This window comes from Saccopteryx leptura, chromosome 2, assembly GCF_036850995.1.
Source record: "Saccopteryx leptura isolate mSacLep1 chromosome 2, mSacLep1_pri_phased_curated, whole genome shotgun sequence".
In the NCBI taxonomy this organism is placed as follows: domain Eukaryota; kingdom Metazoa; phylum Chordata; class Mammalia; order Chiroptera; family Emballonuridae; genus Saccopteryx; species Saccopteryx leptura.
The window spans coordinates 13,339,372-13,364,673 of record NC_089504.1 but is presented as its reverse complement, the minus strand read 5'-3'; the positions used below and the strand labels follow the sequence as shown (position 1 = coordinate 13,364,673).

The window sequence follows — 25,302 nt, the reverse complement described above, 5'->3', positions numbered from 1 at the left end:
CAGCACTGTGTGTGGTTCAGACCAGCAGCTTCTAGCCTCAGATACTCAGTTCTGCCCAAACCCCCCGAGTGACCTCCACTTTGCACATCATCGCTGGGCCTCCGTTTCCTGTGTACCAAGTGGACACAGCTCTGGCACCACAGGGTGAAAACACGCCTTAGTGGTAATCATCGACGAGTTAATAAAGTGTCTTGGCCGGGCCCTGGAGTAGAGGAAGTAAGTGGGTGGTGGCCGAGGTGACAGCTGGCTGGAGAGGTGGAGCCAGGGCCTGGGTGGGGAGGGGGCGGGCCAGGCTGGCTGGAGCTCCCGCGCAGTCCGAGCCGCAGGCAGGGTTCCGGGACAGCGTGGATCGCGCACCGGCCAGCCGCCCTGCTGCACCATGAGCCGTGAGTCCCGCCCCGGTGCCCGGGAGTCCTCTTTGCCTCCTGCTGGAGCCTCGAGTGACAGGCTCAGCCCTTCGTCTCTCTCCCCCTGCAGGGCGGAGACTTTCGCTCCGGTTCCCGCTGCTCCTGCTGCTGCTGTCGACGCCCCCTGTCCTGCCCGCCGCCCCCCGGGAGCCTGCACCTGGTAGGCAGCCCTCTCCCTGCTCCGCGGGGGACCCAGTCCTGCTCCCCAGGAATGGCCCCTCTTCCTCTTCTCCCTTCCCGCCGGCCCAGCTTCCCCTTTCTGCTCCGGTGCTGAGAGGGGTGGGAGAGGGGGCTTAGTCTGTGGCTGGGATGGGGGCTCTCTGAGGGCCCCGGGGAATGTGGCCCGGGCTGGAAGACAGCAGGGTTCTTTTGAAGGGAAAGGGCAGACTGGAATCTCGTGCTAGTTTTGGGAGAAGGGGCAGCTGCTCTCCAGCCCTCTCACCTGTTCTGGGCCCCTGCTCCCCAAGGCCGCCGTTTCCTGTGGGGCCTCTTTTGGAGGAAGCAGCGGTAATTGGGTAATTGCGAGAGGAAAGGAGGATGGCCAGTTCCCTTTATCCAGCCTCTGACTTTCGGGGGAACCAGCCGGATTTCTGGCCCCGGGTGAAGAAGTTCTCCCCTGGTGAGGACCCAGGCACACTACCCATTCTGGGAAGACGGAGTTAGTAACACTTTTACAGAGCCGATTTCTTCCCTGGAGATTTAAATCCTCTCCCGCGAGGTCTCCACTGGGCAGATGCGAAACTGAGGCTCAGACAGGTGCGGCCGTAACTCCCTCGAGCTCACATAGAACCCGGTGGGTTTGGGGTTTGCACTTGGGTCAGTCTGACTCTAGGCGCTTTGCCAGGTCTTCCCACAGCATCCCGCCTGCATCCCCAACCCCACCAGTGGACCCTGGTTTCATCAATGCAAAGGTGGTGGGGAAAGTCAGATCCTATACAATTCCAACACTCGTGGCCACCGTCACGCGTGTACGAAGTTCCAGGGGAAGGAATTCAGCTCCTCCCTCAGCCAGTCTTCCTTGCCCAGCTTACTGCTCCTGTGCATGCGTGTGCACACGGGTGCACGCACTTGTGTGCATGCGTACGTGTGTTTGTGTATACACACGTGCAAGGCCTGACATAGTTTCCTCCACCCCCTTGCTGGGAGATCTGTCCCTCTCTGCGTCTCCACTTCCCATCTGTAAAATGGGGGCAGAGAGGATGGGAGCGGGGAGTGGGGTCTGAGCTTTCTGCCGCGATGCTCCAGGGCCTTGGCGCTCAGAGGAGAGAGGAGAGCTCTGTGGACTGTGAATCAGACCAGGTTTCCTGGAGGAGAGGGTTTGGGTGGGTAGCATTTGGGGAAAACAAGGAAAGGATGGAGGGGGCTCCAGGCAAGAGTTTGAGTATGAGCAAAGGAAGGCCTTTTGTGTGGAAAGAAGAGAAGGAAAATGCATGTGGCCAGCTCTTTACAGTTTATAAAGCCTGGCTGTAGGTGCTCACGTTATACTATAGCCCTGGAAGATGGGATAGCGCAGTTCTACAGAAGGGCTCTGAGGCGGTAACGAGGAGTTCGAGGCCAGGTATATCTACCTGTCTCACAGATATTCTGGAAAAGACCACAAGGAGGACCAGAGGGAGCAGACATAGCCTTTATTATGACATACAGGGAGGCCTGATGGTGGCCGGTTGGGCTGTGGGTCCACAACCAGCCACGGGTGGCCTGGCTTATAAAGCAGTTAGACAACAGCAGTGCAAAGCCAAGGGCAGGACGGGCACGTGCTGGGAGTCCAGGAATGGAAGCCTTCTTCAAGGTTTATTAGTTGCCTGGCAGAACATGATGCACATTCAAGAGCTGATGGCCCCGTGCCCTGGGCCATCTGCCAGGAGGTATGGAAAGGCCATGTCCAGCATTAACCCTACCTTTTATCCTGATACTGCTCTTCTACCTCATTATCTCTGCGAAATTCTTCTGATACGAAGCCCGTGTGGGCTGAGCAGTGATACTCTGTATTCAACAGACAGTATAAGTTACAAGAAAAGACGGATACCTATAACGCTTAATAGCGTGTACTATAAGCTTGTGGTAGTCACCCCATGGGGTGGGTTACATTATCAGCCCCATTAGTTCTTTGAATGCAATGAGGGGCTGGGACACAGCACTCAACATGTATGGTGGCCAGCCAGATTAGTCAAGTTCAAACCGTGTGGCTAAGAGGCTTTCGAGGCCATGCTCGAGTCTGGCTTGCTACCCGTTGTATGCCCTCCTGGACGATGTGGGCACCTGTTCTCTGGCGGTGTGTAAAGTAGGGTCAGTGTGCTGCCACCTCTGCACCTAGGTCCATTCTGTGTGATCAGCCGGATGGATTTGCCTGGGTAAGCTGCCCTCCCCGGGGGTGTGAAATTCTGAGCACAGTTAACCTGCCCTATAACTCTGAACATTCAACTAAGTGTCCTGCCTAATGCAGAAAGGGTTACTCACACTTAACCTAGGGGTGATAAGACAGGGGAGACAAGGGGGCTAACAAAGGCAGATCCCTACCGTTCGGTAAGATGCAGGTAGTTGTAGCATCCTGCATCAGCACGGTCCTACTCTGAGGGGCGCGTCCTGGTTTGCTACACCCCATTTCCATCTGTGCCCTCCCTTACCCGTAGAAGATAGGTGTACAGGTGGGGTCCTAATCTGCCAGACTCAGGCGATGTGTGTCCCTTTGGAAATGGTCTCGCTACTAGGATTTTGGCAGCGGACTTACGTTGGCCGAGTACCTGAGACTGCCTATTGCAAGAACAGGTCCTGGGCCAGACCCTCCCCCCCGCCAAGGGGCAAGGATGGAGCACCATGTGGGGCTAATTAGTAGCCTCTAATCTTAAGTCGGAGCTGACCTCCCTGGGGTGTATCCTGAGGGGCTGGCGGGAGCACCTTCTGTGGGCCTTGCCCAGGCTGTAGGTCTGCTGCGGACTGCAGCTCCCTGCGCACGGTGCTGACCAGGGCTGGCTCACCAATGCCACTGGGGTGGCTTGTCCACCTCACGGCCACTCGTTTAAGACCCTGAAGCAATTCGCCAAGCATGTTATCCGTCCTTGATATGAGTCAGCGTTGGTCTATAGATCCTGTTTCGGCCGTCTGTTACATCATTCTATGAGTCCGGCTTCAGCAGGGTTGGAGGGCAGATGGAATCGTGGACCCGTGTGCTGGTTCTCTGCCCAGTTCTGGATCAGGTGTGCTGGTTACTGTCAACTACTTCAGGGGGACCGTACGAGGCACAGAGCTGTCGTAGCCCCGAATTGTCTCTCTCTGATTGTCCTTCTCACTTTAGTATGCCTGCGGAAGTCCCATGTCATTGTATCGATGCAGGTGAGCACATACCTTAGTCCCTCACTGCCAGGCAAAGGTCCGATATAGTCTGCCTGACAGTGGGTCAAGGGTGTCTCCCCTTGTCAGATCTTCCCGCCCTCCTGCAGGAAGGGGCGGGGGTATCTTTTAGTTCAATCTCAGCACTGCTGCCATGGGTCTATGATGTCTTTTACCTGAGAGGCAGGCCCCAGGCCATCTCCGTCACCCATATGGTGTCCTGACCAGCATGACGTAACTTCCGGTGCAACCAGCCTGTAGTCCCGACTGCTGGGTCATCTTCTTTTTTTTTTAAAAAAAAATTATTTATTTATTTATTCATTTTAGAGAGGAGAGAGAGAGAGAGAGAGAGAGAGAGAGAGAGAGAGAGAGAGAGGAGACAGAGAGAGAAGGAGAGGAGGAGCTGGAAGCATCAACTCCCATATGTGCCTTAACCAGGCAAGCCCAGGGTTTCGAACCAGCGACCTCAGCATTTCCAGGTCGACGCTTTATCCACTGCGCCACCACAGGTCAGGCTGGGTCATCTTCTAACCACTGCTAAGGTGTCAGCCTCATCACTGCTGGGGCTGTTCAGAGGCTGGTGTCCCCTGACATGGAACACCATGACATGACAGTCTTGCTAAAAATCAACCCACAAGTCTTGGCCCCCAAAGGGATTTCTCATGTATGGTCCAATTGGCTTGCTCCCACCTGGAGAGCCACAGAGTCAGTCCCTTATACACTGCTCAAGGGCCTGGGTTCCCGGTTATGACAATCTGTACTGCCCACAACTCAGCCCATTGACTGCTTTGCCCTGCCTACACCATCCTCTATCTAACGTTCTCATTGTGGGCTGGTTGGCGACTGCACGCCATCCAGGTGGTACTCCCCGGCAGGAGCCGTCAGTGTACCAAGCCTCCTCTGGGATGGGGGGCTTTCTCCTGGACCAGGGGGACTTCACAGCCTCAGACTCGGTCTTTGTCCGTTATGTATCTTGGTAGGTCACTGGGCCCAGCACTGCTTGCAACTCCTTGCTCAGGGGCCTGTTGCTGGCTCACTCCATTGCTGCAGGTATGCACTCTATTTAGTCAAGGGAGCCGTCTGTCATAAGCCCCAACCACAGCCCTCAGGTGTTACGTGAACATCTAGTTCACCTGGCTGGCCGTGGTCTACTGTCTCCAAGTCCTGGACAGTAGCTCTGGCCTGCTTAGCCGCCTGAAAACCTGCCTCACGATGCTTCATCTAATCCCAGCTGACCTCCTTCTGCAACAGGGCACACAAGGTTGCACTCGTTGTGCTAAATGGGGGGTAAAGACCCTCTAGTAACCTGAAAGTCCAAGGAATTCCTGCAACTGTTTTGGCTGCTGCGGCCAGGGGAACGCTTGGATCTTTTCTACCTGTCTTGCAGACATTCTGAAAATAAAAACTCAAGGAGGCCCAGAGGGAGCAGACATAGCCTTTATTACTGACGTACAGGGAGGCCTGATGGTGTTCCGAAAATAAAAACGCAAGGAGGCCCAGAGGGAGCAGACATAGCCTTTATTACTGACGTACAGGGAGGCCTGATGGTGGTCGGCCGGGCTGTGGGTCCGCCACTGGCCACGGGTGGTCAGGCTTATAAAGGAGTTAGACAACAGCGGCACAAAGCCAAGGGCAGGTAGTGCACGTGCCGGGAGTCCAGGAATGGAAGCCTTCTTCAAGGTCTGTTTGTTCCTTGGCAGAACATGATGCACATCAAAGAGTAGATGGCCCCGGGCCCTGGGCCGTCTGCCAGGAGGTGTGAAGGGCCATGTCCAGCATTAACCGTACAGAGGCCCCGAGGGCTGAGCCCTGGTCTGAGACCCCAGTGACAGAGCCCGGGGCCAGCATGCTGCCGCAGTGACCAGTCTTGTCAGCTCCTGGATCAGCCCAGCACTTCCTCTAGGGCCCCCTTCAGCCCTCTCCCGGATCTCCGGGGTAACCAGGGTTGGCCTGTCTGCCTTCCTGTTGCTGCCCATCAAGGCCCAGTGAGCCATCTATGCCATTTTATATTTTGCCTTTTTTTACTTATTTTTGTGCATTATATGTTTAAACAGATTTTTGTTGTTGTTGTTGTTCCACCAAAGTTGCCGAAGGTTTGCTTTCTGCTGGTCTTTGGCCGGAGCCTTAGCCATGGCTCTGGGAGGAGCACACAGTCTGATGAGGGAGATAGAAACGCCAGCCGAGGGGACCAGGGCCACGACTACGGGGCTCAGGGCAGGGAGCAGATAGCTGTCAAGTGTGGGGACTAGAGCGAGGCTTCTTGGTGACCCGAACCCTGAGGTGTTGAGTGGGTGGAAATACCGGGAAAGTCTGTGAGGGTCTTTCTGGCAGCCATGCGGGAGCTGACGTCGACGGGTCGGAACCATGGGATGCAGACAGTAGCATGGCTGGCTGCGCGGGGCCTTGGTGTGCTGGGCCTTGGGCCTGAGGGTGACCGGGGCCATGGGTCTGGATGGATGACTTGGAGGTGAGACTGGAGATGGGAAACCATCAAGGGGGCTGCTGCAAGGGTCAAGGAGAGAATGGGTGACAAGTTGAGTGCAGGGGGGCAGAAGGTTTGGGTGGTACTTCCAAGTCTGTGAATGAATTGAGGCCCTAGGTGCCTGGGCATCTGGTGTGTGAATTGAGGCCCTAGGTGCCTGGGCGTCTGGTGTGGGAAGCTGAAGCCTGTGTTTGCCCCCAGGGGGGTAGCGAAGGCCAATCCCCCAGGAGATGAGGACTGCAGACACACCTGGGGGCAGGTGTCGGGACAATGTTGCTTCTGCCTCTCGTGAGTGACAGGTAGAGTCTGGCTCGGAGGGCAAGGCTGTGCCGACAGAGCCTTCATGCTTGAGTTCATCTCCTCCAGCTCCTGGACTTGGCTTAGGGATAGGCATGACCTCGATGCCAGGTGGAGGGCCCAGAGGTTCGCTAACCCTGGCATATGGGGTGGGAACCCAGCCTATGCCAAGGCCTCCCTGCTCCTCGCCACCAGCCGCCTCCTATCGGCAGCACCAGCTGGGTCTGTGGCCGGGATGGGGCTTCCTCTCCAGCTGCGCTCCTCCAGCTGTGGGCCCTGCTGTCGCGGCCTGTCTGGTAGTTTGTGGCCTCTGGCTGCCAACCTGGCTGCATGGAGGAGCGGGGGCCCAGGTCTGGCTAGCAGGTCCTTTTATTATCTGTGGCTGCCTAACCCCTCGACTTTCTCTAAACATTATTCTTAGGGGATTTTATTCCAGCCTCTTGCTGCCTGGCGCCTCTGTATCCTGCAGGACTCGGTGTCCCCCCGCTGTGTCCAGAGCCCTGACCCCTGGGCTGGGGGACATTTCCTTGCCTGAATCTTCAGAAGGTTCTGGAGCCGGGCACTCCTGCACAGTTCTGGCCTGTGGGAGTGTGTGGCATGTGGGCCTGATGACCAAGACCCCACTGGGGCGCTGTGAAGACGGAGTGAGGGCAGGTTGTCAGGTTGTCTGCTGATGGGACAGGGAATCACATCAATGTAAATAATGGGCAGCGGTACTGTCTCCACCCAGATGAAAGAGGAAGGGGGCAGGGGCGGGGTGGGTAGGGAGGTCTCCTCAGAGCTGGTCTGCTCCCTCCCCTTCCTGGGCACACTGATAAACGAGGTCCAGAGGATGGAGGGGGCTTGCCCAAGGACACAGAGCCTGCAAAGCCCAGCTAGTCCCTGGAGCACCTTTCCCCAGCACCTACTTGGTGCTTGGCCCGGCGCTGGCTGTGGGAACTCAAGACTCACTGGACGCGGTGCCTACATCTCTCCAGTTCTCTTTCTTGATGGTTTGTTATACAAAGGGTCCTCCACTGGGCCCAGAACTGGACTGGCATAAAAGCATGCAGGATTTAAGTCAGACTGAAGGAAGGGCTTCCTTAGCTCTGGTTGTCACAGGGGATAGGGATCCCTCAGGGGTTCCGGTTTCATTCACTTAGAATTTTCAGGTCCCCCTCAAAGGAAGGGTGACAAGCTTACCTCCCCCTGGGATCATTCCCAGCGGAGGGATCAAAGTGACTCTCCCTCCCCATCCCTTTTGCAAATCCAGGCCAGGAGACCTCTAGGAGGACAAAGGGAGAGAAGAGGAAGGGGTTGGAGTCTGGGCTCTGACTGAAGCAGCAGGCTTGGGCGAGCTCCTGCCTCCTGAGCTTCACATTCCTCATCTGTGCCACAGAGAGGTCTCACCGACCCCTCCTAGGGAGGGCCGAGCAGGTACACCCGAGTCCTGGATATGCAAGGCTGTTAGAGGCCAGCTGCAGCCCTGGCTTCCCCCGCTGACCGCTGACCGGGACAGGATAGCCATGGTCAAGCTCACCCCTGGGAGAGGGGCTCCCAGTTTCCTCTCTGCCCACCCTCACACCCTTGAGCCCCAAAGGCAGCTGTTGTCCTAGCTGGGGAGAACTTTTCCTACCCTGGGGCGCCTGGTGTTTATGGAAAGATTGGGAGGAGGAGGAGGCAGAGAAAGTTGGACAGCCAGCCTGGGGGGCGGGGCCTTGGTTCAGCACCGGTTTCTGGAGGGAGAGGCATTCACTTCTCCTGCTGGGGCAGCACCTCAGCCCGTCGCAGGAAGTTGGCGAGTTAGATCCTGAGCCAGCAGCTCGGGGCTGGGAAGGGGAGAGGTCTCTTTGCCAAGCTTCAGGTGGCCTGTTTTCCAACTTCGTTTTATTAATTTCACAAATATTCGTTTAGCTATGCCCGGCATACAGTGGTTGGCAAACTCATCAGTCAGCAGAGCCAAAGATCAATGGTATGACGACTGAAATTTCTTTTGAGAGCCAAATTTTTTAAACTTAAACTATATAGGTAGGCATATTGTTATTAATTAGGGTGGAGTACCCTTTGTGGAAGAGCCACACTCAAGGGGCCAAAAAGCCGCACATGGCTCGCGAGCCGCAGTTTGCCGACCAGGGAACGGCCGCCACAACTGACCCCCTGGTGGCTGGCTCTCTCCAGCACCCAGGGTGACCTGGGGCTGTGTGCCTGGAGGAGGAAGTCGGGGAAAGTGTGGCCACTGCTCTTGGGCGCTTATGGTGGAGAAGAGCAGGTTGGGTTGGAACGTGGAGCCGGAGTGAGGGGCAGTGGGGGTTCAGTGTGGATATTCAGGGGAGGTGACCGTTGGAGGCGAGGTAGGGGCTCACTCAGGAGGGTCAGGCGGACTGGAAGGAGATGTGTTAGGGAGGAGCAGCAGTCTGGGGGGAGGCAGGAGAAGAGCTTCTGACTTTGGGACTAAGGGACAAGGCTGCCACAGAATGAGCCGGAAGGACCTCTTAGGACTCCCCCACCCCACCCTGTGGGAGGGAGGGGGAAACTGGCCCCCTGGGTGGTGGGAGGGGCTTGTGTGTCAGGGTTGGGAGCTGGACGGTGGGGCTGCAGGGCAGTGATTAGGCAGGTGGACAGTGTCCTGAGCAGGAGGGATCAGTGAGGGGAGTTCCAAGTCCCTGAGCCTCATTTCCGGGCCTGTGGCTGTGGGACAGGGAGGCTGAGTCCCGCCAGGTCCCTGCCCTGGGTCCTGCCTGCTGGTCTGCCTGTGTGAGCCTGATAAGGCCCTTTGTCCAGCCTTCTTTCCTTTCCACTGCCCCACCCCCTTCCTACACCCCAGCGGGGGTCACAAAGATGCCATTGTGGGGGTGTGGGGAGTCACCAGGGTTTAAGCAAAATTATTTGCATGATTCTTACAATTTGCTTCTTGCGTGCGTGTGTGTGTGTGTGTGTTGGACGGGAGTTGGTGGTGGTGCTAAGGGCCCTCTCCGAGCTGAGGGCCAGGAGGACCCTGCCCCTGCCGCCTGGGCTTCAGGCTGTGAAGTGTGGAGGGGTCTGGCCTTGCCCAGGGTCATGCCCTCTGATTGCAGCACCCCGAGAGGACTGCCAAGGCTTCTCCCGCCTTTCTCTTTCCTTTTGGCCCCCTATAATGAGTTGCACAAAGAGTAAAAGTTCCTGTAACATTGGCTCTGGGCAGAGGGGAACCTGGCGTTTTCTGTGGAGGGTGGCCAGGGAAGGAGCCCCTGCCAGGAGCCATGCGTCCTGGCTTGGTAGGAGTGCCCTGCTTCATTCTGTGTCCTTGGCCCAAGCTCTACCTCTCCTTGAGCCTCAGTTTCCCTTGCTGAGCAGTTGATGAGCACGGAGTGAGCTCTAAGGAGTCTCTGACTTTGCTCTTGAAGAATGACTGACACAGTGAAGGTTTGAACAAGGGGGTTGTGGTTGGCGAGACTGGGGTTAGACATAAGGAGGGACTTCCTGATGGAGGTTTCTCCAGGAGGCAGGGCGTTGATGCCAGAGCTCTACTCCTTGGTGGATTTTTCCAGCCACCTGTCTCCTGTTCCCTGACCTACCTCAAGATCCTAGAGCCCGGACTCCCCTTCCCTCTCCACTCCCCTCCAAGTGGGTCAAAGCTGGGCCTGTCAGGAACGAGGGGAACTGAGACACTGGGACACCCCTCAAATCCATCCTCTGTCTGCACGGTCCTGGGAAGCTCTTCTCCCTGATTGCTGAGTCTGTGAGGTGGGCTGGGGGAAAGGGATGGGCAGTTGACTTGCTGGGTGATCTGCCTGGGTTTTCCCTTATCTGGCCTCAGTTTCCCCATCTGCAAGTAGATGTTATATTCCCTGCTCTTCCTTCCCTTCTGCAAAAGTAGAGAGCTGGTGGGTGATCTCAGCTTTCTAGGGTCCAGGTGCCCAGAGGTTGGGGGCTGATCTGAGAGAACCCCTCACCCTTGTCCCTGTCCTGAATGCCTCAAACCCGGCCCTTGGCACTGGGCTCTGACTCTGGCAGGAAGTGAACGCTCTAGAAGCCTGTGGCTGCAAGGTCTTATCAGCTATTTCCTAGCCTAGGATGCTATAGCCTGGGGCCTGGACTCCTCCCTGAAACTTACCCCCCCCTCGCCCCCCCTCCCCGTGGCAGCTGAGAAGGAGGGGGGACTTCCCTTGGGGAACGTGATGTGGACCACACTGAAGATGCAGAGCAGGGTCTAGAAGCAGCAAGGCCAGGGGCTGTTTGCTCATAGCTGTGGTGACAGAGTGGGCCCTTAGGGGAACAGAGAGGTCTGGTGAGTGAGGACAGAGCTGCCGCTTGAGTCCACGTCTGGCCCAAACGAAAGGTCCCCCTAGGGTGGTCTCTGATCTCTGTTTCTCATCCACAGTCAACCCCTGTTGTTACTATCCATGCCAGAACCAAGGCATCTGTGTCCACTTTGGCCTTGACCGCTACCAGTGTGACTGCACCCGCACAGGCTATTCCGGCCCCAACTGCACCATCCGTAAGCTGAGCCTCCGCCCTCACTCCTTCTTCATGGGCCCCTCCCCTGGGCTCCTCCTCTGAGCCCCCCCCCCCCACCCCCGTCTGCATCTCTGGCATGGGCGCTCTTGCCTGGCTTTGATCTCTGACTCTCTCCCGCCCTCAGCCCTCGCTCCCTGGTTCTGGGCTCTGTGGTGAGTCTTCACAGTCCAGCCCCAGCCTCACTCCCCGGCCCTGTCTCCTGTCCTCACATCTCGTTCTGGCTCTGCTGTGAACCATCACTCCCAGGAGTCCATTCCGTCCTTTCCCCACCCCAGCTGTCCTACCCCATTCCCTCCTGGCCCTTGCTCCCAGTTCCCATCTGCCACCCTGGCTACTTCTGGTCCTGTCAGGAGGGCCCAACTGGGTGACTCCCACTGTCCCCGCAGCTGAGCTGTGGACCTGGCTCCGGAATTCACTGCGGCCCAGCCCCTCTTTCGTCCACTTCCTGCTGACCCACGGGCGCTGGTTCTGGGAGTTTGTCAATGCCTCCTTCATCCAGGACATACTCATGCGCACGGTTCTCACAGGTGGGTGGGGGTCAAAGCCCCCTTAATCTGAGGGAGCAAGAAATCCTGCCAGTGTTTGGAATTCTTGGCATCTGATGAAGGCAGTGGGTGGGGGACTTTATGATGCCAGATAAAACAAGTCCAATTCCAGAGAAGGGGGGACGGCTGGGGTGGGAGCTCCCTCGTCACCGTTATCTTTGCTTTTTGTAGTGCGTTCCAACCTCATCCCCAGCCCCCCCACCTACAACGTAGCACACGACTACATCAGCTGGGAGTCCTTCTCCAACATGAGCTATTACACTCGTGTTCTGCCCTCCGTGCCCCGGGACTGCCCCACACCCATGGGGACCAAAGGTAATGGAGGTGGGATGAGGGGACTGGGGAATCACAGAAGATGCTCAGTTCTCCTCTTTGGGAAAAATCAGGCAGAAAAGCAACTGTTGACCCATTTCACAGATAGGCAGACTGAGTCAAGACATATGAGGTACTCAGAGCCAGGGACAAAGACAGAGCTGGAGGGTGAGGACAGGGAAGGGTGATGCAGGGTCTCTCGCCTGAGGTCCCCTGGAAAGTCAGTGGTAGAGTCAGACTAGGGTTTCCGTGTTTCCGGGGAGCCTCTTTGCCTGAACCTGTCTACTGGATGGGTGGGGTCCTGCCGGGATGGGAGCGGGGACCAGTTTGGCCTGGTGAGCCCTGAGGCCCAATTCTTGCTCTTTCCTGCCTCCCCGACCAGGGAAGAAGAAGCTGCCAGATGCCCAGCTCCTGAGCAACAGCTTACTGCTCAGGAGGAAGTTCATTCCTGACCCCCAAGGCACCAACCTCATGTTTGCCTTCTTTGCACAACACTTCACCCACCAGTTCTTCAAAACTTCTGGCAAGATGGGTCCTGGCTTCACCAAGGCCTTGGGCCATGGGGTGAGTTCGTCGGAGCGGCTCAGGGCTTCTCTGGACCTAACTTGGCACATGCAGGTTGTCGCCAGTGGGGCAGGACCTCCTGATGATCTGAGTGGACCCCCTCTCTGTCCTCAGGTCGACCTTGGCCACATTTATGGAGACAATCTGGATCGGCAGTATCAGCTGCGGCTCTTTAAGGACGGGAAACTCAAGTACCAGGTAGCGATGGATGTGGGGAAGGGGCTTGGGAAAGGGACTTCCACCAAGGTCTCCCCCCGCGGAGGCTGTTGGGGACCCTCGCGGTGTCCTGACAGGGCTGGCCACAGGAGGTAGAGGCGTGTGAGAGGAGGAAAGACATCAACTCTGGGAGAAGCCAGGCCAGGGATGCAGCCAAGGAACAGAAGTGGCCTCTCACATCCTCCTGTGAGGGAGATTTTGGGGCTTGAAAGGAGATGGGCATTTCCAGTTTGCCTTTGTTCATTTAATTTTCCCACCATATTGATTGGGCACTACAATGTGCCTGGCCCAAGTTTGGAGCAGTGAGCATGATAATTATGGGCCCCGCCCTAAAGGGACTCACAGCCAATCAGGAGCCACAGACATAAATACTAGGACGCCAGTTCCATGAAGACATTTTGTCTGAATTAGCACTGTCCCATGGAAACACGGTGTGATCCACAGACGTAATTAAAACTCTTCTAGAGGCCACATTAAAAGAGGTAAAAAGAAACATGTGAAATTGATTTTAACCCCATATATACCCAGGATATTATCATTTCAGTGCATAAGCAACACCAAAATTATTGACAAAATATCTCACACTCTTTTTTTGTAGTGCTAAATCTTTGAAATCTGATCTATGTTATACACTTACAATACCCCACAACTTGGCCAAATTGGGGATATCTGATCTGCATTTAGATTTCACGAAATTTACAGTTGAAAAAGTAGATTTACACACCCCAGTTGTTTCTAAGTGCACTTAACGATTTTCCAATAGCTGAAGTATCAGCTTCAAAATTTAAATCTAAATTAAGTCAAATAAAAAATTCAGTTCTTCATCCACACCAGCTGCATGTCTACTGCACCGCAGCCACACACGGAGTGGCTGCCATACTGAACCGTGAAAATCTCAACAAACGGAAACCAGAATAAACAGTTCACGGCTGACTCTTCAGGGCTAAGCACAGTACTTGGTCCTCAGTGTCCATTTGTTGAACGAGTGAAGACACGGCCATCTACTCGATTACAGTGTGGTAACTGCCACCAGGGAGAAGCCACGAGAGTGTTCCTGGGATGGGGATGTCTCCCCCAGGAATGACAAGCAGACCAAGAGTTACATGAGGTTGGAGGAGTCAGGGAGCGTGAGAAGGGGAAGGGGCTCTCAGGTTGGCAGGTGCCACCAAGGCCGGGGAGGGGGAGGGCGCAGCCTGAATGGCTGGGGGAGGGGAGTGAAATCAGGAAGGTGCTCCGGGATACTTAGATGTTCAGGCTTGTGGGTGGGCGCCGTGTTAAGTATATCTGGTTTTTGCCAATAGCAGAGAGAGGAGTTGGGAGGGGTTTAAGCCAGGGTGTGTTATGAAATGTGGGTTTTTTTTTTTTGTTTTTTTTTAAAAAGGGGTTGCTCTGACTGCAGTGCCAGGATGGACTGCCTGGGGCGGGAGGAAGTGTAGGGAGCCACGTGGGAGAGGAGTCGGGGTGGAAGAGGAGGGTGGGTTGGAAGCTGACAGGGGCAGTGGGGACAGGGAGAAAGGGACCCATTTGAAGAGATTTAGGAGGCAGAATCAGCAAGTCTTGGTTAGGGAGGACGGGCAGGTGCCCTGTGTGACACGGGCAGCTGTAAGCGGGAGTGGGAGGGTGTCAGCTGTGGTAGGTGCAGGCGCCCCGCCCCATCCCCAGGTTGCCAGGTGGCCCCATCCTGCAGATGCTGGACGGAGAGATGTACCCACCGTCGGTGGAAGAGGTGCCCGTGCTGATGCTCTACCCGAAGGGCATTCCACGCAAGAACCAGATGGCAGTGGGTCAGGAGGTGTTCGGACTGCTCCCCGGGCTCATGCTCTATGCCACGCTCTGGCTGCGCGAACACAACCGCGTGTGTGACCTGCTGAAGGCTGAGCACCCCACCTGGGGAGACGAGCAGCTCTTCCAGACGGCCCGCCTCATCCTTATTGGTGAGGACTCCCAACCGCCCTGTCCTGGAAGCCATGCCCCCCCCGTCTTGAGAAGCAGGGGGTGGAGGGCTTGGGACAGAGAGCCGGGATTAGAATCCTTGCTCTTCTGCTTACTAGCTCTTACTAGCTTACTACCTGGAGCAGGCCCTTCCCCCTAATTTGAGCCTCAGTTTCCAAATCTGGACATTGGCGATAATGATGGTTGTAGGGACTTGTAGAGATGATGACTGGGTACATAGTAGGCCTTCAGAAAATAGATGGCTGGGTGACTTGCAGCCAATCTCATTAGTCACCCCAAGCCTCAGTTTCCCCATTGTGCTGCATCCAGATGCACACACTGACATCCCCAGCATGTGCAGGTCAAACCCCAGCTGCCCGGCCTTCAGAAATCCTCATGTTTCCTGTGCTGTGTGTATCTGTCTCCCTGGAATTTGGTAGCTCCTAGGTGACTCAGGGACAGGATATTTTTGTGTCCCCTATGGGGGCGAGCCTGCAGCTTAAAACGTCAGATGGTTTCCTGCCTGGGAGCTTGGCCTCTAACACCCCGTCCAGACCCTGTTCGCTCTGAGTCACCGTAGCCCCTCCCCCACCTCTGGGCATCCCTTGGCATGGCTGGTCCCAATTATAGTGCCTGATTTCCTGGGGCCTGGAAGAGCCGGGCACTGGGAATAGGTACAGCCTAAGGAAGCAGAAGGGGCTGGTTCTGAAGCCCCAGCATGGCAGAAAACTTGACCAGAAAGGGCAAGGCCGTGGCTGGAGGCTGCCCAGCATGTTGACTGGTAATAAGGCTGTGACCAAAACTGTGACGAAAGGTGATGAAGCCGTCTACCCAGTGCTGCATTCACTCTTCCCCAGCAGCCCTGTGAGCCGGTCATGACTGCTCTTATTGTGAGCATTCGGGTTCAGAGTGGCTGAGGGAATTCTTCAAGGCCACTCAGCAGCAGAAGATTTGAACCGGGTCTAGCTGCCACCAAAGTTTATGCTATTTCCACCACATGACGAGGGGAGCTCGTTCCTGAGTAGGGAGGGGTTGCAAGCCTGAGTCTGATCTTCCCTGAATGTGCGAGGGTGGGGTGGGGGGTGGGGGATGGGGGGATGGAGGCTGGGGGCCCTCCCTCTCTCCCCCACCCTTAGTGCCCCTGCTTCTCACCTATGGGTGTGGATGCTCCCTATTAGCCAGGCCCTGTGCCAAGCTGTTTAGATGCTTTTATTCTCCACGGCTCCCAACAACCTCTTGAATATGTTATAATATGCATTTCTCAGGTAGGGAAAGTGAAGTTCAGAAAGGTGAACTTTGGGGCCCAAGCTCAGGTGGCTTGAAATGGCAAGGCCAGGATGGGGGCCCAGGCCTGCCAACTGCAAATCCGGCGGGTCCACATCAATTTGCTAAAAGCCAATTTCTCTAAGGGCTGATTGGCCAAAATATCCATTTCTTTTAATATCTCGGTGACCAGTTTTCATTTTGTTACGGAGTGTTCAGTTTGTTTGGTCCCTGGCCCTTTGCTTTGTAGATGGTCCCTGAGGGAGCAGAGGAAAATCTATGCATCAGAATTCTATATGCAAGAAATATACTTGGGGCTAGATTCACCTGCTGTCTTCAATGTCCCTCTCTTGCTGCTGCAGATACTTTCAGAGGGGTCTCTTCCACCTCCCCCCACTTCCCCTCACAAGCACTCTGAGACCCTCACTGCCTTAACCTCCAGTGTCCCATCTTTTGTGGCCCCTCCAACATTTTTTTTATGTGAGAGGAGGGGAGATAGAGAGATAGATTCCCACAGGCACCCCTGACCAGGATCCATCCGGCAACCCTCTTCTGGGGCCAATGCTCAAGTCGACCAAGCTACCCTCAGATCCCGGGGCTGATGCACGAACCAACTGAGCCATTGGCTGCGAGAGAGGGAGAAAGAGAGAGAAGGGGGAGAGGGAGGGAAAGAGAAGCATATGGTCACTTCTCACGTGTGCCCTGACTGGGCATTGAACCCAGGACATTTGCACGTTCGGCCAATGCTCTATCCACTGAGTCAACAGGCCAGGGCATCCCTCCAACTTCTTTTAATGGGCTGTGGGAGGGCAGTCACCCAGGTCACAGAGCCAGTTCTCAGACACTTCCTTCGCCTGTCCTGGTTAGCTGGGCCCTCAAGCTCCCTTCGGAACGCGGGACCAGATGGCTGTTCTTACCTTGGGACATCGGTCCAACCTGAGATAGAAAGTCCCATATCACATCCCGTACCCCACAGACAAGCGAATGTAGCCAAATAAAATGAAACAACAATAACGACAATAAAGACGCCAAGAGCAAGTCCTTTCCACCACCTGGCCTGCTTCCCAAGCTGGGTGGCTGAGTCGCCGTGTCCCCGCTGACCCTTTCCCAGGGGAGACCATCAAGATCGTGATCGAGGAGTACGTGCAGCAGCTGAGTGGCTACTTCCTGCAGCTCAAGTTCGACCCGGAGCTGCTGTTCGGCGTCCAGTTCCAGTACCGCAACCGCATCGCCATGGAGTTCAACCATCTCTACCACTGGCACCCACTCATGCCCGACTCCTTCCAGGTGGGCTCCCAGGAGTACAGCTACGAGCAGTTTCTGTTCAACACCTCCATGCTGGTGGACTACGGGGTCGAGGCCCTGGTGGACGCCTTCTCTCGCCAGAGTGCTGGCCGGGTAAGCCTCGGAGGAGCCCTGGTGGGGGCTGGGGGGCTCTGGGATCCGACAGGCCTGGATCCAAATCCCAGTTTCTTTTCTGACCAATGGGGACAGTGTCACTCCTGCGGGGCAGCTGTGAGCATTCCTTCGCCCGTTCTTCTGTCCTTTTGTTCGTTCAGGAATACCAGGCATTGTCAAGCTGCTGGGGATGGAGTGGTGACCAAGGTCGGGGTGGCTCTTGGGTTCTCATTCTTTTGGTGCTTACATCTTAGAAAGGAACAAGGTCACGTGATGCTGACATCATCTGAGCGCTTACTATGTGCTAGGCCCCGTGCCAAGTGCTTCTCTAACGTGAATTATATATATATATATAAAGAGTATGTTAGAAACCACAGTCCACAAAATCCACAAAGCCCACAGTGCTCTGGGGACTCGGGAGAGGCGCTTCTGAGCCAGAGCTTGGGATTGTGGGTAAGAAAGGGATGTTTGAGCAGAGATGAGAAGGATGGGTAGAGCTCTCCTAGGGAAAGAGACAGTGTAATGACAGGCAGGGATGATTGCATTCCAGACGGAGGGGACAGCATGGCAATGGCCCAGAGGTCAGAGGGCATGGTGGGGAGGACATTCAGGGTATGGTTACCTATATGAAGGTGCCTGCACATACTAGGTCTTCATTAAATCAGAAGCCTCTCTTCTGGGCTTCAGCCACCAATTCATGTGTTAAAAGTGCTAACCCCCAGTATTTCAGAATGTAACTGCATTTGGAGACAGGGTCTTTAAAGAGGAGGTAATTAAGGTTACGTGGGGGTCACTGGGTGGACCATGGTCTGATTGGTGTCCTTATAAGAAGAGGAGATTGGGACGTAGACAGGCAAAGACGGAAGACACAAGGAGAAGAGGGCCATCTATGAGCCTCAGGCACCTTGACCTTGGACTACTAGCCTCCAGAATTGTGGGAAAATAAATTTCTGTTGTTTAAGCCACCCGGTTGGTGGCACTTTGTAATGGTAGCCTCAGCAAACTAATACAGCTTTTTCTCCTGGAGTTCCTAACCAACTCCCACCTAAATCTCTTTGCCCCCCTGTTTGGAAGCTCCCCTGTCCTTGACCTCAGCTCCCCTCCTCCCATTTCTAATCCTGCTCCCGAAGCCCTATCATGCACTCGTGGCACTGTATGGATTTAGGTTTCCTCCTGGTAATTTGACTGAAATTAGCATAGGTTGCCACCAGTGAGCAGCTGCTGGCTGCTTTATGGCCTCTCTTCTCTGTGGGGTCGCAGACATGAACAGAGACAATAGCCTCTGTGTAAGGCTGCATGGTTTCCGAAGAATTCTTAAGGAATGACCGTGACGCCGCCTGTGAATAGCCCTGTTGTTTCCTGGCACCAGGCGGAAGGGTCACGGAAGTGTGCTGACTGCAGGGATATTAAAGAGAGTGTGACAAGCGATAAAACGGCTTCCCCTGATAACCACCACATGTGGCTATCATCCTGGGGTTACCATGTGGCCGGCCCTGTGACAACTGCTTTGCATACTTTATCTCGCTTATTTCACAACCATATCAGGCGGATGCTCTTACCGTCCCCCATTTTTGCATAGGAGGAAACAATGACTTAACTTCAATCATTTCACCAAGGTGTCTGTATCAGTTTCTCAGGGTTGCAAGAGGACCTCAAACCAGGTGGCATTAAACAACAGGCACTATTCTTTCATAGGTCTGGAACCTAGAAGTCCCGAACCAAGGTGTCGGTAGAGCCATGCTCTCTCTGAAGGCTCCAGGGCAGACCCTGTCCCATGCCTTTTTCTCAGCCACCGGCTGTTGCGGGCAATCCTGGTGCCCCTTGGTTTGCAGAAGCATCACTCCAACATGGCCTTCTCCCTCTGTCTCTGGTTTTTCCTTTTATCAGAACGTCAGACACTGGGTTAGGACCCATCCTATTAGAGTATGACCTCTTAATTACATCTATTTTCCAAATAAGGTCACAGTCATAGGTTCTGGGGGTTAGGACTCCCACATATCTTTTTGGGGCACACAAGTCAACTGCAACAGCTCCCACAGCTTGTAAATGGGGGAGTGGAGATTGGCACCAGCCTCTGCTCGCTTTGCTCTAGGTGTATGATTGCACTTAAATACACCTTTTCTCTTTCCCATCCAGTTACACTTGTTCTACCCAAACAACTCTTTCTTAAGCATTAACATTATCCATTCATCTTCAACAATAGAGCTTTCTTTAGACCAATGCTCCTTAATAGTTTTGAATCAGAATTTTCTACCCCCCCCCTGGAGCCTTCTGTATCTTACCAGGCTACCTGGGCTTTGAACCCTGTCGACCCTCCCCTCAAAGGATCCCCCCATAATACACTCTGGTCTTGAAGTGAAACTCCAAGTTTAGTTAAGCTAAATTTGTTTAGATATCATAGGTTTCATGGCAAAGTTTATCCCCGTCCTTGCTAGCGATGACCACTGCCTTCCCAGGAGGCTTAGCGGAAGGCAGAAGAAATAGCCGAAGTCGCCTGTGTTCCTGTGAGTGGCTTTATCTGGCCTGAATGGAGTGACCTGCTACTGTCTTTCTACCTTCTAGCTCTGAGTCCTAGTGGTGGCTGGTTACTAGGGGTCATTTTTAATACTAGATGCTCAGTACATTCTGCATCTCATTACTGTGATACAGGGAATGGAAAGCACTAGAAATAGGTTCTCTGGCAGAATTCATTAAAGGATTAAACATCTCTGTTCTATGACAAAAACTGATCTGGAGAGTGACAGACACGTCAGTTCTGTAATGTATAATTTTAAACGTATTTTAGGAAAGCCCTACTGTTTTGGCCTCTCAAGCTAGCATTCAGACATCCTTCTGTTTCTAAGCCCTGCCAGCTCAGAGAGCCTTCTATCCCGCCAAACTTCATTTCCAGAGCAGGAACGCCTGTCCCCTCTGCTTGAGCTCTTGGCTGTGGCCAAACTGGCCATCTCCTCTGCAAAGTCCTCATTTCTGACCCTAATAGTTCTTGAACCTTCCACAATCGGATGTTGGGTATTCCCATCTAAAGTCAAAGGGTTGGGGAATGGTGTGGCTGGTGAGTCAGTCACCACAGCGGTCCTCCTGGCCCACTCCACATTTTAAAGACAAGGAAGCCGGAACTCACAGGGGGCCCCTGAGAACGCATGGCAGTGGCAGACCTAGCAGCAGGTCCCCAGCACGGTGAGGGCTAGCTGGAGCCATACTCTACGTCAGGGGTCCCCAAACTTTTTACACAGGGGGTCAGTTCACTGTCCCTCAGACCATTGGAGGGCCGGACTATAAAAAAACTATGAACAAATCCCTAAGCACACTGCACATATCTTATTTTAAAGTAAAAAAAACAAAACAGGAACAAATACAATATTTAAAATAAAGAACAGGTAAATTTAAATCAACAAACTGACCAGTATTTCAATGGGAACTATGGGCCTACTTTTGGCTAATGAGATGGTCAGTGTCTGGTTCCATATTTGTCACTGCTAGCTGTAACAAGTGATATGACGCGCTTCCGGAGCCCTGACGCGTGCGTCCCGCATCGCTGCGCTTTGTGGCGACACCACATACAGCACACAGGATGCATCCTGTGCTCTCTCACTGACCACCAATGAAAGAGGTGCCCCTTCCGGAAGTGCGGCGGGGGCCGGATAAATGGCCTCAGGGGGCCGCATGTGGCCCGCGGGCTGTAGTTTGGGGACCCCTGCTCTCCGTCCTAGCTCAGGCAGGACGCCTGACCCGCAGTGCTTCTCCAGGAGCACGTGGCCAGGCTCTCAGACCACAGCTGTGATTATCTCTCGGCAGATTGGCGGGGGGAGGAACATAGACCACCATGTCCTGCACGTGGCCGTGGAAGTCATCAGGGAGGGCCGAGAGCTGCGGCTGCAGCCCTTCAACGAGTACCGCAAGAGGTTCGGCATGAAGCCCTACACCTCCTTCCAGGAGTTCACAGGTGAGCAGCTAGTTCCTGGGCACGGTCCCTGCCCTCACCGGATTGGCACTAACATGAGGGCGGCATTGAGGAAACAGAATGGGCTGACACATGTGGCCAGCACTGTGCCTGGGATGACAAATAACCCCGCCTGGGGAGAGAAGGTGGCTTTTGAGCTGGGCTGGAAGGATACATAGGGGTTTCTGGGTAACGAATACAGAGAAGAACATTCTAGGTAAAGGAACAGAGAGTACAGAAGCACAGAGGTCATAAAGAATAATTCTAGCATGACCAGGCGGTGGCACAGTGGAGAGAGCATTGGACTGGGACGCGGAGGACCCAGGTTCAAAACCCCAAGGTCACTGGCCTGAATGCAAGCTCATCTGGTTTGAGCAAGGCTCATCAGCTTGAGCCAAGGTCACTGGCTTGAGCAAGGGGTCACTCAGTCTGCTGTAGCCCCCCCTGGTCAAGGCACATATGAGAAATCAATCAATGAACAACTAAGGTGCCGCAACGAAGAATTGATGCTTCTTATCTCTCTCCCTTCCTGTCTGTCTGTCCCTATCTGTCCTTTTCTCTGTCTGTGTCACACACAAAAATGAGTCTACTAGGGAGAACAGTCATAGATATGGCTGGGGAAGGAGCTTATGTGGGCATGGGGCAGGGGTAGTGATGGGAGGCTGGGCCAAATTGTATAGAATCTTGGATTCTCTGCTAAAGATTTTGGGTTTTATTGTCAGGTGGATCCTAAATACCCATTAATGGACCAGCTACCTGATAATCACTTGGAAAACGGATTAAAAATACCAAACCCTTGATGTTTCTCCCAGAGATTCTAATTCAGCAGGCCTGGGTGGTGCCCAAGACTCCGTGTGTGTGCATGGGTGTGTGTGTGTGTGAGTGTATTATTGTTGTTGCTGATCCCCAGCTGTGGGCAGCCACGTTTGGGAACCCTTGTCACAGACAACGGGGAGCCATGGAAGGGTTTTGCCGAGGGTTTGGCAGGACCCATGACTGTGTACTAGTGCCCTGTGGAGGGTGGACTTGAGGAAGCAGGTAGGGAAGTTCAGTATCTGTCTCCTGAGACGGTCCGGAGAGGCAGAAATGACTCCGTCGCTCCATCTCTGTGTGAGCTGGGACGAGTGACATCTCTGAGCTCTAGCAGAAAGCAGGATCTTAGACCAGGCCAGGCCTTAAAATCTGCCTGTGAGGGAAACCAGCTGGGCTCCTTCTCTCTGCTGCACTGATCAGGTAATCAGGGCCCAGAGGAGGGGCATGCGTTGCTGAAAGTCATGTTATTTGGTGGCAGATCCGAGCCCTCGAGTCCTTCTCCAGTGGCCAGTGTCTTCCCCGGAAGCAGCCCTGGAGAAGGGTCAGTCAGCCGGGCCAGATTTTAGGGCATGCGTGCCGTTGCTCAAACTGTTCTTCTGAAGTCCCTTATTTCCCCCAGAAGAAGGTGGACCTGGAAGGTTCCCATTCCCAGAATGACCTTGGTGGGCGGTGTCGTGATTCTGACTCTCGCTTCTCCCATTGTAGGAGAGGCGGAGATGGCAGCCGAGTTGGAGGAGTTGTATGGAGACATCGATGCCTTGGAGTTCTACCCGGGACTGCTCCTTGAGAAGTGTCTTCCAAACTCCATCTTTGGGGAGAGTATGATAGAAATTGGGGCTCCCTTCTCCCTCAAGGGCCTCTTAGGGAATCCCATCTGTTCTCCGGAGTACTGGAAGTCGAGCACCTTCGGTGGGGAGATGGGCTTCAACATTGTCAAGACGGCCACGCTGCGGAAGCTGGTGTGCCTCAACACCAAGACGTGTCCCTATGTTGCCTTCCGAGTCCCCAAGCCCCACCAGGGTGATGGGCCTGGAGTGGAGCGGCCGTCCGCGGAGCTCTGAGGAGGCGGGGCAGCAGCACTGTGGAGGGTGGGGCCTTGTGCTTGTCTTTCCAGAAGGCTGAGACCAGGGTTGATAGTCTTAGAGGTCGGGTTTCTAGTTTGACATCCAGAGTATCAGGGTTGACATCTAAGACACCAAGTCTTTCCCAGGTTATCTGGACTGTTGTGGTCTTGTGTGTCATTCTAGAACACTGGATTCCTGGTTAGCCATCCAGAATGTTAGAAGTGGTTCTCACTGGTGTACCATAAAACTGGGTTCCTGATTGACATCTTAGAAAGTCAGATTTCTGGTTGATTTGGAATATAGGCATTCTAGAATGTGGAGCTCCTGACGCAATCATATAAAAAGTTAGAGGGTTCTTATTTTGCATTCTAGAGTCCTGGGGGCATCTCCGAGAATGCTGACTTCTGGATTGGTGATTCAGAATGTCGTGATCCTGGCTGCTGATCCAAAATAGTGGCTGGTAGGTCAGGTCAGTCCCGGCCTCTATGTCCGGGATGTTGATTTGATTCATTGTCCTGTTCAGGGAGATATCCGCATAGCAGGAGAATCTAATGTCTAACAAGAATGCATTGCCCGAATCCGTGCTGCTCTGAGGACGTGGGTGTTCTCTTTTGGACCCCAACTTAGACCCTGGTCCGAGGATATAGAGAGAACAGGTAGGCTCCTTCCAGGCCACGAATTGGAAGCCTCCAGAGCTCTGTCTCCAAGTCTTGACTTACGGCAGCTGTTTCTCATGAAGTAAATAAAATTCTTTTTCCCCCCCGATTGCCTGTTATGCATCTCTTTTGATTCCATCCCCTGAAGCAGAGGCAGCACTGAAGTGACCTTTCTCCCAGCCACACGCCAGATGTGCTGGAGGTTGCAACATGGGACTTTCCACTGGGATCCTTGGGGCTCTTGTTGTCTAGATCTTTTACCACCTATGCTTCATTTACCCCAGAGGTCGGGCATTACCTCTTCCTGGCTGCTCTCCTAAAACACACAACTCCCCGGCCCCAGGGGACGCGGCCTTCAGCTCCGCAGTCTGATGAAAGCAGCGTCCTCCCTTACAGAGCCTACAACACAGATGAAGGGCTTTGGGGGAGGAGAGTTCTTACTGTGTGCCAGTTTTACACATTTGATTCTCACGGAGGCGGTGCTGTAAAAATCCCCATTTCAAAACTGAAGAAACAGGGACTCAGGGTGATCACGGGAGACGTCCTCACAGGTGCCAGAGTCAGGTGAGGACTCAGGTCTGGCTGAGCCTAGAGCCGTCTTCTTCTCCCCCTCCTCCTTTCCCCCTTTCTCCTCCACCCCATCCAACTTCCTCCTGCTTCCTGGTTTGACTCAGTTCCAGGCTTTATCTCATCTGTCTGGCTCGGGGTCAAAGGCAGAAGGTGGGGTGTAGCTTCCAAATTACTGGCATGCGATTTGTTCAATCACAAATATTTTCATAACTGCTTACTACATGCCGGTTATTGTCACAGGCTGGGGGCTACAAAGATAAGGCTTTTCTCCCGTGTGGAGCTCACATTCCAGTGGGAGTGGGGCAAACAATGAATAAGAAAACAATACGTGTGGTCTCCTTTCTAACTCGCTCTGTTCTGCCCTCCACTGCTTGACCCCTGAGCACATAGACCCTGTCCACAGCCACATAGACCCCCATAGCCAGCAGAGAGAGAGGAGAGGTCAGAATAGTAACGTATGAGGTTGAGAAAGGTCCTTCATGCTCTGCGCTTTGGGCTTTAGAGATCCTGGGGAGAACAATGGCCCAGAAACAATGGGGGACACTGGGGTCCCAGCGGAGCATCCCTGGGGCTGGCCCAGAAAGCCCTTGCTTTTCTTTCACTGGCTGGAGCTGCTGCCATTCCCTCCTGGCTTTGCTGAATGCAGAGAATGCAGCCTTTCCCTGTTTCCCCAGCTGCTCTGAACTGGAAGGACCCTTTGGGTTCTGGAAAGTGGGCACGAAGGGCTTGTGTTTTGTCGAGCTTGCCCAAGTCTGTTCTCCCTCTTCTGCTAACACCCCTGCTTGGCCGGAGAGTCCAGCCTTCCTGTTAATTTCAGGTCTTGGTGGTGGACCTGTGAATCAGTGCAGGCCACTCAAACAGCCTCTCCTGAAGAAGTGGCCCTGAGTGGAGCTGCACGGGGCTGGAATGATGGGCTCTGACACATCCTCACAGCGGGGCTCCGAAAAGCCTGTCCATGAGTTCCTGCCTCCAAGATCACCAGGGAAGCGTGACTGCTGACTTCAAGACTTGAGCTTTTCCTCCCGTCCTCGGTTGGCTCC

The 25,302-nt window shown here is 54.4% G+C and overlaps 1 protein-coding gene across 2 annotated transcripts; it reads left to right on the top strand.

Moving 5' to 3' along the window:
• The first annotated feature begins 244 nt into the window (after positions 1-244).
• On the top strand, positions 245-23,822 carry PTGS1 (prostaglandin-endoperoxide synthase 1). Of its 2 annotated transcripts, none has more exons than XM_066367236.1 (11): positions 245-386; positions 478-567; positions 10,853-10,969; positions 11,376-11,516; positions 11,706-11,849; positions 12,229-12,410; positions 12,525-12,608; positions 14,314-14,560; positions 16,933-17,219; positions 21,015-21,162; positions 22,678-23,822. In XM_066367236.1, exons 1-11 carry the CDS (start codon positions 380-382, stop codon positions 23,031-23,033), a joined length of 1,803 nt encoding a protein of 600 aa, XP_066223333.1. In that variant the 5' UTR covers positions 245-379; the 3' UTR covers positions 23,034-23,822. The 2 variants fall into 2 exon arrangements, with proteins under 2 accessions (XP_066223333.1, XP_066223334.1); XM_066367237.1 differs by having other exon boundaries at positions 334-386; positions 10,882-10,969.
• Positions 23,823-25,302: the final 1,480 nt, after the last annotated feature.

Excerpts from the sequence above, each read along its gene's own strand:
- PTGS1 (XM_066367236.1), top strand. Across the intron at positions 10,970-11,375 it reads CGGCCCCAACTGCACCATCC|CTGAGCTGTGGACCTGGCTC; the intron begins GTAAGCTGAGCC and ends CTGTCCCCGCAG. Across the intron at positions 12,609-14,313 it reads ACGGGAAACTCAAGTACCAG|ATGCTGGACGGAGAGATGTA; the intron begins GTAGCGATGGAT and ends CCCATCCTGCAG.